At 46.8% G+C, this 13464-nt stretch overlaps 1 protein-coding gene across 1 annotated transcript in view; it reads left to right on the top strand.

Moving 5' to 3' along the window:
- Positions 1–10437, top strand: part of LOC103779164 (chromosome unknown open reading frame, human C1orf21) — a 75930-nt gene extending 65493 nt beyond the window's left edge. The window contains exon 6 of the mRNA XM_008946784.1: positions 9667–10437. Within this exon, the coding sequence (XP_008945032.1) occupies positions 9667–9705 (39 nt within the window). The 3' untranslated portion in view covers positions 9706–10437. The remainder of the gene's footprint in view (positions 1–9666) is intronic.
- The last annotated feature ends 3027 nt before the right edge of the window (positions 10438–13464 follow it).

The following is a 13464-nucleotide window of genomic DNA, read 5'->3' as shown; positions in this document are numbered from 1 at the left end:
GTACAAATTTATCTTCTAGATCAGGAGATTGCCTCTTCAGAGGAAATACACAGTTTTATCTGCAAAGAGAGAAAGACGGCTGCAATGCATTTCAAGCTGCCGACATTTGATGGGGTTGGCAGGACTTAATGTGGAGCTGAAATTGGGATTTGCTTTCTCTGGGGACCTTCCATGCCTGAGGAAATAGTCTTCCTAAAAGAAGTTTTGGGGATTTTAATTAATAATTAATACATTCTTTTTCTAGGTGTCTGGCCACAAGTGCCAAAAATACTGGAAAATACGAAGGGTTTTGTGTGATCCCTGAATAGCATTTTGAATCCCTTCTCCAGGGAAATGGAAGACAGCAGTTGAACAATTAAAAGAACAGTATCATTGAGCAGCTCACTAGTTACAGCTGAAATAGTTTGCAGAAGGCCAGGGAGGGGGGGTTGCTTATGGTTGACAAGGTCCCAAAACGTGTTGTAATGTTCACATGGTAACTGTGGCCATGAGTAGCGTTGTATTTGTAATGGAGACACCCTGTCCCTCACTGACTCCACGGGCTACGTCCACAGAAACTCCACACTCAGAACCAAAACATCCCTCAACTTCTGCTGAAATCCTGAGGGGTGTTAGGTCACCTAATACAAATGAGTAACAACTCTTAATATGTGTGCTGCAAATTAGAGAGGAAAATTAAATGAGCGTTTTGGACTCGGCAGAACGATTAAATGGACAGGAACGTCAGCTAAAATAAAATTTCTGCAATCAAAGCGTAAAATGAAAAGAACACAGACTGATGGTTTAGCAACTGAAAATATGAAGTGTTTATGAACCCTGGAGATCAAAAAAAGCCTTAATGAAATGGTCTGGAGAATTTCTTTGAAAGTCTAGTTCCTGTCGGTACCCAGCACGCACCCACATTCCTGGCTGCCTCTACGAAGCTGAAACTGCCTGCTGCAAATGCCACCCAAAGGTAAAAACCAGAATGTCAACCCCAATGGATGGAGCTTCTGTCTACCAAAACTGAGTGTCAAAACACTGTGAGGCATTCAGAGGGAGACATCTGTTCCTGTCTCTTGTGTGAGTGTCTGGCCTTGCTCCGACAGCTAGAGCTGAACTTGCATGTATGGAGCTGCATGTGATTATGGTAATTCAATTCATAGGGTTTGTTGGAAGGCAGAAATGTAGGAACATGGGCTCAGCGCTGAATGCTGAGGTAGGGCTGACTGGGAATGTAAAAGTCAAGCCTCACATGTAGGGTTATGTGTTGGTTCTGCTAAAGTCAATCCAGTCATTTCAGAGGCATCAGAATTTGAGCTAAAAACCCACCCAAATCCAATGAGAAGCCAAAGTTATAAAGTAATGTGGGAGGCTGGGAGTAGCTGGGTGAATTTAAGCAGCTGACAGCACACGATACAGTAGTTATGTGTCATACATATGACTGACCATGGAGCACTTGTGATGGTGTTTCCATGGTGTAGCAACATGCATCCAGACAAATAGAAACCAGACAGTAAAAGGTTAACTAATCCCAGTGCAGGAGGATGGTTTTCAGATAATAGGATGCTGGTGTAGTGGCAGAGGATGGGCACAGCTTCAGCTTCACCAAGGCTGGGTGTACACCACACCAGGAGAGAAGAGGAACAAGAAAGACCAAGGCACCTATGAGGAACATGGAGCCTGAGAGCTGTGGGGAAAGCTGGCTCAGAAATGCTCTCAACATCTGCCAGCAGCTGCAACAAGTCCTCTTGGGGTTTCACACTTGCTAAAGCTACTGTGAGTTGAGTCATGGGCTTTGCTTTTGGGAGCAAAAAGGCACATGCATAAGAAGAGCTTGGGAAGAAAAGGGAGCAGAGACAGGCAGCACACCTACTGACAGCATTATCACCATTTTTTGAAAAGTGTGCTTGCCTAAAGTCATATAAATATATTCCAACACAAGATGAGCAAAAGGTAATAGCAGCAAATAACCACAAGGAGAGAGCTCCCCTAGAGTAGATGAGAAAGGCATGGGTCAGAGGTGCAAGTGATTTGCCTGAGCTGAGAAATCAAGGCAGAAATCCGACTTCAGAAACCTGAGAAGGAAACCAAGAGTGACTGACACATCCCTCCAAAGCAGCAGCCGCTGGAGAAATCCAAGATCTGTTGTGTGACACCCAGAAGAAGAGAAATGGACCTCACCAGCCGAGCTGGGACAGGAAGAGTCACTGCATCTGTCATGGTGTGACAGATCTGGTTTTTAAGTACCATATTTTCACTCAGGGACATGGTTTAGCAGTGGACTTAGTAGAGCTAGATTAATGGTTATAGGCAGTCTTGAACATCTTTTCCAACCTAAGCAATTCTATGATTCTACAAAAACTTTTCCAGTCTCTTTTTTTTTCCTTACCCTACATCTAAATTTTATTTGGACCCTGATTGTGCAGGACCACACTGTGCTGGTTTTGGCAAACTTCACCTTACCCCATATGAAGAAATCTCATTAATTGAACAGGATGGCTCAGGGCAGAGAGTTAATGTTGGGCACAGGCTCAAGTTCACAGATTTGAGGTGGCCTTGTCCCACCAAGGCTTCCATGAAAATATGAAATAAAAGCAAAATTATAAGCTGTGATGTATAAAATGTTGGAATGTGGGAAATTTACCCCATTTTAGTACTTGCTAGTGAAAACATTTTGATGATGGCTATCATGGAAAATGGTCTGAAAAATGACTGCTGTCTGAATCCTGTGTACAGAGTAGTAACACAATCATCAGAAATTATCTACTTCAAGGAGATATTACTGCTGTAGGCTGTGCCACAGTGTGCAGGCAGCTGTCTCGCTGTAGGAAAAACTACCAAGGGTGAGGTGTAATTTAACAGTTGACAAGCAATTTCTAGGATTATGTCTAGGGATTGTACCCTCAGGAGAGAAGTATCTCTGGCTTTGTGGCTTAAATTAAAAAAACAAACAGCTCAGGTAAGCTGTACCAGCGGAAATCGTCACTGGTCCCATCATCATATGTTGTTTCCTACATCCCTACAGTGGTTTATAAAAAATAATCACACTGCAAACATACTCACAGGAAAAAATGAGATTAAAAATGTCATAGCATGTGAAAATGTCTTGCTACGAACTCCCGTGCAGCCAGTGGATAACTCAAGCTCGGGGCATCGCGCTTCTGCTGCTGCAGGAGCTGTCACTCTGGGTTCAAGAGATACCTTGCACACGAGCGCTGATGTTGGGGTGGGCTTGCAGAGGTCTCTCCACCGATCCACACACCTGGCCGCTGGGAGCTGAGCTGGATCCTGCCCCTGTGGGGTTGGAGGCCATGGCAGAGGTGCCCGGCAGCAACTCGCTCCATCCCCTCATTAGTAAAACTGAGCGTGCAGCACGGGGGGAGGACACAATGCAGCTCCTTGTGTCGGGCTTAGAGCACTGCTAGAGATAGGGGGGCGGTTGCTAACCAAAACGTATGCAAGGGCAGAATGATTAGGCTAAAACTCATTAGCAAAGTGGATTGCTCTTAATGACTGTCTTGGTTTTTCTCTAACAAAGTAAGGAACGGACAAAAATTAGCACAGTATACAATTATTTAGTTCTGCCTCCCGGCATTTTCTTCCCATCCCTTCTGCAAGCACTGTAAACAAAACCAGCTGGATGAAAAGGGTTCCCACCGCGGAGCCAGGCGAGCGTTTCCCAGCGCCGGCCACCTCCTCTCAAAGGCCCCACTGTGTCCCACGGGCTCTTTCAGCCACCGCAGAAGAAAGGGCTGCTTGGTGCAGCTCATTTCCCTCTCCCGGGCCGGCCGACCTCCTCTCCCTCCTCTCCTCGCCAGGCGCGGGGCGAGCTGCCGCTGCCAAGCCGCAGAGCCACGGCGGGAGGAGCGTCCCAGACCCGGCCGCACAAAAGGCCATTGAGCCGGGAAGGCTTCTGCATTTGGGGCGTCTGGGGGGCTTGCCTGGGGGACAGGTCTTTGCCTGTCACCCGCAACAATGGCAAAAAGGGCTTTTCCTGGGTTTATGTTTTTTTCTTTTTTCCTCTAAAAGGTGGTAGGGGCATCAGGATGGACGTGGTTTCTAGCTGCAGCGAAGGGAGAGAGCAAGGGAATGAGCCCTTCTGGTTTGGGTACAAGCAGAAGGAAGGGAGTGTAAGCTTGTTTTTAGCTACTTCCAATTCACACACTTGTGTTAAAGCTGCTTCGTGGTTATCTACAAAAGTTGAAAGTTGGATTTTGAAACTGCAGGGGAGGAAGACACGATTTCTTGGGAATTACCTGGGTTTGAATGCTCTCATTCCCGTCCTCATCTTCCTCCATGTAGTTCATTTACACTCTCAATCACAGAATCCCAGCATGGTGGGGATTGGAAGGGACCTCTGGAGATCATCTCAGCCAACCCCACCGCTATAGCCTCTCCAGAGGAGACTCCACAACCTCTCTGGGCAGCCTGTTCCAGGGCTCTGGCACCCTCACAAGAATGAATTTTTTTTCCTCCTGTTCAGATGGAACCCCCTGTGTTCCAGTCTGTGCCCATTGCCCCTTGTCCTGTCACTGGGAACCACTGAAAAGAGTCTGGTCCCATCCTCTTGACCCTTAGATCTTGAGAAGCATTGAGGAGATCCCCTCTCAGTCTCCTCTTCTCCAGGCTGAAATATCCCCTCTCATGCTCCTCTTCTCCAGGCTGAACAGCCCCAGGGCTCTCAGCATTTCCTCAACAGAGAGATGCTCCAGTCCCTTCAGCATCTTCACAGCCTCCACTGGACTTTCTCCAGTAGTTCCCTGTCTCCCTTGAACTGGGGAGCCCATAACCAGACTCAATAGTCCAGATGTGTCCTGAATAGGGCAGAGCAGATGGGGAGGAGAACCACCATCCCAGGATCTCATTTGCCATCTTGGCTATAAGGGACTTAGCTGGCTCATGGTGAACTTTTTCACCAGGACTCCCAGGTGCTTCTCTGTGAGCTGCTTTCCAGCAAGTGAGCCCCTACTGGTGCAGGGGTTTGCTCAAGGGCAGGACCCTGCACTTGCCCTTATTGAACTTTGTTGAAGTTCCCCTTCTGGCCAGCTCCTCCAGCCTGTCCAGATCTCACTGAATGGCAGCACAGCTCTGGTGTGCCAGGCACTCCTCCCAGCTTTTTATCATCAGGAAACATGAGGAGGGTACACTCCATTCTTTCATCCACATCGTTGATGAATCATTACAATTTAATTAGTAGCCCCTGCTATCAAGGGCGAATAAAAGATGGCTCATATATTCTGTTATTAGCCACATGCTTTGTGCCTGTTGACCCTCAGGATGTGGGAGTCTGCTACCCTGGGCATCAGAGGACAGGGTTTGGCCAGCAGTCCTGCACCCTCATTTTCCAGCCACAATGCTGCTTTATTTGAGAGGCTTGTCACCTTCTCTCCTACCCCCCTTCCCTTCCTGACAAAAATCTGCTCCCTCCAAAAAAAAACCACCATCACTTCAGTCTCCACTCAGGTACTACCAGAGCTCCTCTACCCACATCATGGAGCTCACTGACTGCTGCTTCACATTACAGAATCATAGAATGGTTTGGATTGGAAGTGGGTTTTAAAGGCCGCCTACTCCAATCACCCTGCAGTGAGCAGGGACATCTGCAACTAGAGCAGGTTGCTCAGAGCCCCATCCAACCTCACCTGGAACGTTTCCAGGGATGGGGCATCTACCACCTCTTTGGCAACTTGTGTCAGTGTCTGTCTACACTCAGTGTAAAAAAATTTCTTCCTTCTATCTAGCCTAAATCTCCCCACTTCAGTTAAAAACCATCATCCCTTGTACCGTCAGAACAGGCCCTGCTAGAAAGTCTGTCCCCATCTTCCTAATGGGACCCAATAAAGTAGATAGACCTCAATGAAGCAGAGGGATTCCAGCCCTTGGATCATTGTTGTGGCCTCCTCTGGCCCATCTCCAACAGGTCCCTGTCTCTCCTGTGCTGAGGACTCCAGAGCTGGACCCAGCACTGCAGGGGGATCTCACCAGAGCAGAGCAGAGGGGCAGAATCCCCTCCCTCGACAAGCTGGCCACAAGGTCAGTATTTTGGTGTGGTTTCTGCAGAAGACCCTCTCAGCTTTGCAGGCTGTTAGCTCACCGTTTCGAGTGAGGTTTCACCTGGCCCCAGTGGGATAATTCCCCATCTCTAGCACAGCAGGCCTCTCGCTGATCACAGATATGGCCACTCGAGGTATCATCTCCTCTACCATGTATCAAACATGCTCTGAAACAACCAAAGGGTGAGAAAATCACATTTTAAAATATTTTGCTGGATTGAGGCCACGGTGTTTAGCAGGACCAAAGAAGCCATCGTTCTCTGCTGGTGGGGAGATAGATAGGAAACTGTCCTGCCTTTCTGCCCAGGGAGCACCAGGCAGAAACCCCTGTGTGCTGGACAGTGCAGCAGGGAGGGAAGCTTTGTTCTTTCTCTGATCTTCCTGAGGAACACTGACCTTGTAGTTACTGATAAAAATGTAATTAGGAAATAAGCTTTAGACAAAAGCTTTTGTTTAAAAATCAAAGGAATTGTAACTTCTTTGTTTCCTTGTACCATGGTTTCTCCCCTTCCTGCTCTTTTTAAGAGGCTGTGTTTGCTTAAGGAGACCTCACTTACCACAAGCCCTCCTTCCAGAAGATGCTAAAGCACCTGCTTAACATGAGCTGCCCCAAGGCTTAAATGCTGTTTCCCATGTGCTTAAAGACTGACATGTGCTTAACCCACTGAATGGGGCCAGGGTGCTTCAGAACTTGTTGGGCTGAACACCACAGGCTCCATTTTCATGCTGGAATTCAATGCTGAGCGTGTTGGTGTGACTCTCTGCAGCACAGCCCGTGGGCAGTGGCTGTAGGACAGCCAGGGTGGGTGCAGGAGTATGAGCAAAACGGGGTGTCTGCTGTCACAACCCATCCTCACCCTGGGCAGAGCAAGCTAAAGCTGCCAGAGCAGGGTGGTCCCGCAGGTTGTATCACATCCCACCAATGAGAGGGTGGGCACGGCCCTTCCTTCTCCTGAGGAGAGAAAGGCAACATCCTCTGCACCCACCACAGAACCCGTCTACCGCTGGGCATGACCACGGTTGGGGCATTCAGTGAGCTGCCTGGGTCAGGGTTGCAGGTCCATGGCGGGTGGAAGAGCTGTGTGTTTGCTGCAGGATGGCGAGGGAGGTGTTCCTGGCATTTCAGGCAGTTCTCACCCTTCTCCTCCTCCTCCTCCTCCTCCTCCTCTCCCTTTTGGCCATGCTGCTGCTGCCCACATGAGCTTGTGGGAGGGACAAGGCTGGTGGGAAACTTGGGATGCTGGTGGCTCCCTGCCTGATGGTGACCACGGGCCACGGCCTTGAAGGCCACCTCTGAGACACTGATGTGTCTCCATCCCCACCAGCTTGAAGCTGGAAATAGAGCATCTGGCAGCAGTAGCCTGGCTCTCGGCAGCCTTCAGGCAGTGGGTGAGAGTGGCGTTTCCCCACTGTGGCAAAGACTTCTCCAGCATGTTGCTTTTTAAGTGGTTTTTTTGGCATCCTTTTGAAAAGAAATGCACTTTGTGGCAACAAAGCACACTTAGAAGCAGAGGAACGGTGGGAGATAATGGGAGGAAAAAACCACAAGACAACTTTCTTCTGTATTTTGGGTGTGTTTGAGCATTAATAGCACTGATGGCCACTAGTGTGGTGTGTAGTGAAGAATGATAGGCCATGGGGCTCCCTCTTGAGCAGGAGGCTGAGGAACCAGGTCAGTGAGTCTCCTGGAAATGGCCTGCACCTCAGTCATCATTTGCTATTGGTGACTTCCACAGGACTGAAGCACATTGGGTAAAGCCTTCATTGCCACCAGCTTAGTCTCGTGGTTTTTGTCTAAATGCATTGTGGTCCCTGACATAAAGAAAACCTATGGATTCTGGTTTTGCTGCTAAGTATTTTGGAATTCCTTCTTTCTGAGTCAAATATTTTCCTTTAAAAAAACATGGGTTTCTGTTCCTGTCTTTCTGGGTCAGTGATTGCTGAACTGAAACAAGGGCTGATTAGTCTCTTAGGGGAGTTTTCTAACATACTGAGAAATCTCTTTTACTAATAGTATTGGGCCACAGAGAGCTGTTAAAGTGTCACACATTCCTGGGTGTGGACCCTGCAGCAATGCAAGCTCTGCAGTCCCAGAATCATCAGTGGGATTTTAGCTGGAGAAACATTTTGGAGCCTCTGATCCCAGTGTGTACCCCAGCCATGCATCCCAAATAAACTGATGGCTGCATTAAGAAATGGCTCTCCCTTTTCTTTTTTTTTTTTTTTTTTTTCAGTTTTCTCTCCCCATTCCCTCCCCTTTCTGGACAGAACAGTGACCAGTTTTGATCTGTAGGACAGCTGGTTACCCCTGCTGTGAGTGAGCAGAGCTTCACCTGTTTCACCACTGCTGAGTTGGTCTCTTCTGCTTCGAGCTTCTTCTGTTGAGCTTTTACACTTTAATATAGCAGGTCTGAGAGTCTCATGTTTTGCCTTTTTTTTTTCTTCTTCTTTGCCAGTCCTGTGCTTGGCTGATGGGATTTTCCACGCAAGCAAAGGATGATACACTAGGCACATGGGAACAATGGGAAATAGTCCAGAGGTTGAGATTTTTCATAGAGTCACAAAGTGGTTTGGGTTGGAAAGGACCTTTCAAGGTCATCTAGTCCAACCCCCTGCAGTGAGCAGGGACATCTGCAACTAGAGCAGGTTGCTCAGAGCCCCATCCAACCTCACCTGGAATGTTGCCAGGAATGGGGCACCTACCACCTCTCTGGGCAACCTGGGCCAGGGTCTCACCACCCTGAGTGTAAAAAATTTCTTCCTTCTATCCAGTCTGAATCTCCCATCTTTGAGTTTACAAACTATCAGCCCTTGTCCTGTCACAACAGCCCCTACTACTTTCAGTACTACATGAGGCACTTGTTTTACACAGGGTGTCATGGGTGGCTCGAGTGTTGAAGAGCTCAGCTCCAGCTGTGTCAGTGTAGAGAAACAAGGACAGTGGCTCCTGTCGGGTCCTCTTCTTGCTGCTTTGCATCAAACAACTAGTGAGGGACAGGACATATCTTCTCCAGACCTTCCCAAGGGTAACATCTAGATGGCTGCTTCTCCAAGTCTTGTGTTGGGGATGGGGCAGACCATGTAACGACTGGTCTGTGAGAAGTCCATGGCTTGTGCACCTTAGCCTGTTTTCCCCTGTTGCACAAGTGTAATTCCAATACCAATGATGTCTTTTGCTCTGACGTCGCACTCCTGCTGAGGCTGTCAGATGAGGGATTCTTGTTCCCAGCAGCTGATTTGCGTTGCTCAGAGGAGGATGTGCTTTGTTGCTGTTGCTGCAGAGATTGTTTTTGCAACAGATCTGCAGGGTTGTGTCCATCAAGGTGCATCTTTACATAAAATAGTTTTGTAAGTCAGTTTATTGGACTCCCCCCGGAATTCAATACAGGGGATGAAATTTATGAGATTAACAGAGACAGAAAGGGAAGGGTCTTCTGTCCTGGTTTCATGCAGACCGTCTAGAAATGGTTGGAGGAGTTGTGCAAACTCTACTCCCTATTTTTAAGGTTTTTACTGAGCTCTGAACTTAAACCTGAGAACTGATAAGTGCTATTGGTAAGTGCTCCCTTGATTTATGTCATTCCTGTCTCCAAGTGGTCGTTTACAAACTGTCTGGCTCTTCTCCTTGCAGGGTCGTGATTACTGTTCAGAAGAGGAGGATGTCACATAGTGCCAATTCTGCCCCTCGCTCCAGGAATATTACTACTGTGTAAATAGATTACAACCCAGTCGAGACCTTTTGGAAGTCTTCTAGAGCGAACAGCACTACATAACAGAAGAAGATCATTTCCACATTATATGCTCCATTCAGTTACAGTGTTTCTTAATGACCAGATGAGGAATATTGCTAAGAACTCGTAAGGAACTGTTTTTGTTGCTGCTAGTTAAAACTTGTTGCAACTTCTCACTTTTTTCTGTGTCCAGATATGCAGCAAATCCTTAAAGTTAATCCAAAAGACGTTGTTGATTTTACCAAGGCTCCTGGCCTGTTTTCTATGGGATGAGGTAGTGTCATACAAAGCTTCCATAAGTGAACATTCGAGCATCTAAGACACACCCTTAAGCTGTCTGTCAGTCCGTGTTCAGGCCGGAGTGCTTATTAATGCTGGTGATTTCAAGCTTTGGAGATGGGATGTTTTTTTGCCATGGCAGGCCTTGTTTCTCTGCTGAGAAGAAGCTGGGAAACTATTATCCATTAAAAGCATGTTATCACTGAAATACTGGAAGTGATGCAGGAGCAGGAATTTGTATTTTAAGAGGAAAAAGAGTTTCATTTAATAGGTATCTTAATCAAGGACTAAGCTTGCAGTATTGGCTTTGCTGAGCACGAATGGGAGTGTGATCACAATCATTTTGAATCTCTTTTTTTCTAAGAAAATAAACATTTTACTGTTTTTATGTATTCTTGTCTTTTACCATTCCTACAACATGATGTTTTCAGAGTCTGGTGACAAGGAAGGCAAAACCAGCCTTGCGCATTGGTGAGTCTGGAGCTAAACCTCTTACAGCAGCTCAGTACCAACTGGAGGTGTCTGTTGTGTGTCCTGTAGAGTTTATTTTTCCATATTATATGGAGAGGATGTTATCTTCTCAAAAGCAGATGTAATATTTTTAACAAATGCTGTCATGAGTAAAAAAAAAACAACCAAACAAAAAAAAACCTAAGGAAAAAAAAATGACACTTTTTGTATTTATTATTTCAAAGGAGGTTGTTACCTGTGCTGATATTTCTTCCTGCTTTGACACTATACAAGGGCCAGGTTTGCACTGCATCCCATGGAGAAACTTTGTCAGGCCATAGGTTTCTGTACTGCACTGATTTTGTTGCTCTGATGTGTGTGCAATAGGCCATGACATTGCATTAATAGTGTCTTCTGCTGATGTGGCTGACATTTGAGTGGGGCACTCAGCCCAAAGCCCTTCAATATTGGCCGTTTTTTACTGGATCTTCTGAAAATCAGATCCCTTTAAAGGGTATCAAGTTCCTCAACAATTATCTATGACTTCTGAAAATCTCTAAAATTTTAGGGGATTTATTGACTAAAAAGATTTCATCCAATATTCTCTCCCAGTGTGGCTGGACAGCCTGTGTTGGAAGATTTTGTTCTCTGTCAGTGCTGTGCCATACCTCCAGTATGTCTTAAAAAAGTGCAACTTCCTCATGCTTCCTTCCCTGTGCTGGGTTGTCCTTCAGCTTTCAGGCAGTGGATGGGGCTGTGGGGCAGAGAGACCTGGGAGTCACTCTTATTCCTGCAGGACTGGATGAGAGCAGCTCCAGTGAGAGCAGCTTTCCCAGCAGCGTTTGTGAGGCTGCAGTATCAAGCTGACATCTTCAGGTGGAAGCTATTTCAGAACACTGCAAACTGCTCAGTCCCCTGGTCTGCTGTCAGATTCAGGTTGAGTTGAGTGGTTGCTGTGTTGCAGGGCTGGGGCAGCTCGAGCACTACCCAGCTTCAGTAGCTTTCCCTGTCAGAGCTCAGTGGCGAGGTCCTCTCTAGCAGGTTTCACCATGTGCATCTTAATCCTGTTAACACTCAAAAATTTCCAGCAACTGCTGATTTTCCTAAATCCTCACTGCATTGTGGCAGCTGCCTTGACCACACAGCTGTTCCCGAGCATCCTGACCTCCCTGGAGGTGAGGTTTCACCTCCTTCCTCCTATCACATCATCCTTCTTAGGGCTGTTGGCGTCAGTGCTATGGAGCCATTTGATCTGCTCAGAGTTCTTCAAGGCACTAACTGTCCTCCTGTGCATGATTTTTTCTGTAATTTATGTCAGCTTTCAAGCAGGTAGCCACACCAAGGAGAGTCAAGGGACTGTGCATTTCAATTATTTAAACATTTTAATTAGTAAAGAGTCCTGGGGCTTGATCCTGCTAATCCTTCTCTCCAAAGTGCTTCATAAAGCTTCTGCAAGTCGTACAAGAGTGATGGAACTGGGTCCAGCCTTTTGAAACAGGTCTCGTTTTGTAGACACCAAACGTCTCGGGTGTGTGTAAGTGTCCCCAGACAAACCCTGTGGCACAGACACATCGGGGTCTTGTGCTCCACCAACCTCTTTTGCATGGAGTTTCTTTTCAGTCACCTATTAGTTTCAATATTTTTTTCCTTGCTGCTGGCACCAGAGGCATGGAGTTTGGTGGAAGCTTTGTGGGAGAGGAAAAGCCATTCCCATCTTACCTGTGCACTGAATGTGACCAGCAGCAAATGCTTCAGCCAACTGTATGAATTGTAACCTGACTGATGGACCTTTAGATGACAATGTTTGTGAATGCGTGGGTGGACTCTCCTCCTGCTGCTTGTGGCAACATGAGGATGGGCAGGAGGTTTGGAGCGTGCTAATGGTTGTCTTTGGAGTTGACCTGCTCCAGGACTGCCCCAGGCTGCTTGTGGGATCGGGGATGAAGGTGACAGACTTTGATTTGCTCTACTCTTCTACAATAAACATGAAGAGAATTGAAGTTCTTTTAGGGGGATAGGAGGGGTTGCCTATTCACATACAGCCAGCAAATCTTTGGTTATGCCATGTCCTGCAACCATGACAGTGTCAGGTAGAACCCAGGAGCATCATGATGATTTTCAGCTGACTCAGCTTCTTGGCCAGGCAGGGAGCTTCTCTCAAACTCTTTGGGATATAGAAAAGCAAAGAGCAGCACTGGTCACCTATTAAAGGAGCTGTGCTTAGAGAAACAAGAACAGAGCAGAAACCTGTTTCTAGTCTTGAATGTCTGAAGTCTGTGAAATACCAGGTGGTTTCTGAGCACTTAAGGCTTTGGGTTGACATCCTTCTTACTGCACCTCAGCCACCAAGACCTGTCGACTTTGCTGGCTGAAGCAGGATAACCATCTTCTCAAGCCCTGAGCAGCAACTTGCTGCAAAAACCATATCCAGGGCAAGTGCAGGGACCTGACTGGAGCCAAGCAGCATTTGGGAAATGGACAGGAATGTCCCAAACTTGTAAATAGTTTCACAGGCCACAAGTAGACCCACAAGGTCGATCAGATGAATGATGCTTTTTAATCTGCATTCTTTCTTCCACCTTTGCAAAGTCCTTGCAGATTTTGTTAAATATATGTGATGGCTGGAGATCTGTAACAATATAAGCAGATTACTGTAGCTTAGCCTCTCCTTGGACCCAAACCTTGTTACTTTACTCCACTCAAATATCTTCAGCAGGGTGGAAAAGATGAGGGTGGGAAGAGCAGGAAAACTGCTTGTGTCTGATATGCTTTGCTTAGTTGTAAATGCTTTTTTCAATGTTTCTTTTAGAAGAAAAGCCAAGAAAATGATGTGGGGCCAAACTTCTCTTTAGGAGGCTGACAGACTATTTTTAATAAGCTCCAAGTCACGGTCTGGGATCTTGGAGAAAATTGTGGTGAAGCAGTTTTGCAACCAAACTTCTTCCCTTGATGTCGTTTTTCTTTCCTCT

The sequence above is a fragment of the Merops nubicus genome, unplaced genomic scaffold, assembly GCF_000691845.1.
Source record: "Merops nubicus isolate BGI_N331 unplaced genomic scaffold, ASM69184v1 scaffold3789, whole genome shotgun sequence".
In the NCBI taxonomy this organism is placed as follows: Eukaryota; Metazoa; Chordata; class Aves; order Coraciiformes; family Meropidae; genus Merops; species Merops nubicus.
This window is presented reverse-complemented; position numbering and strand designations above follow the sequence as displayed.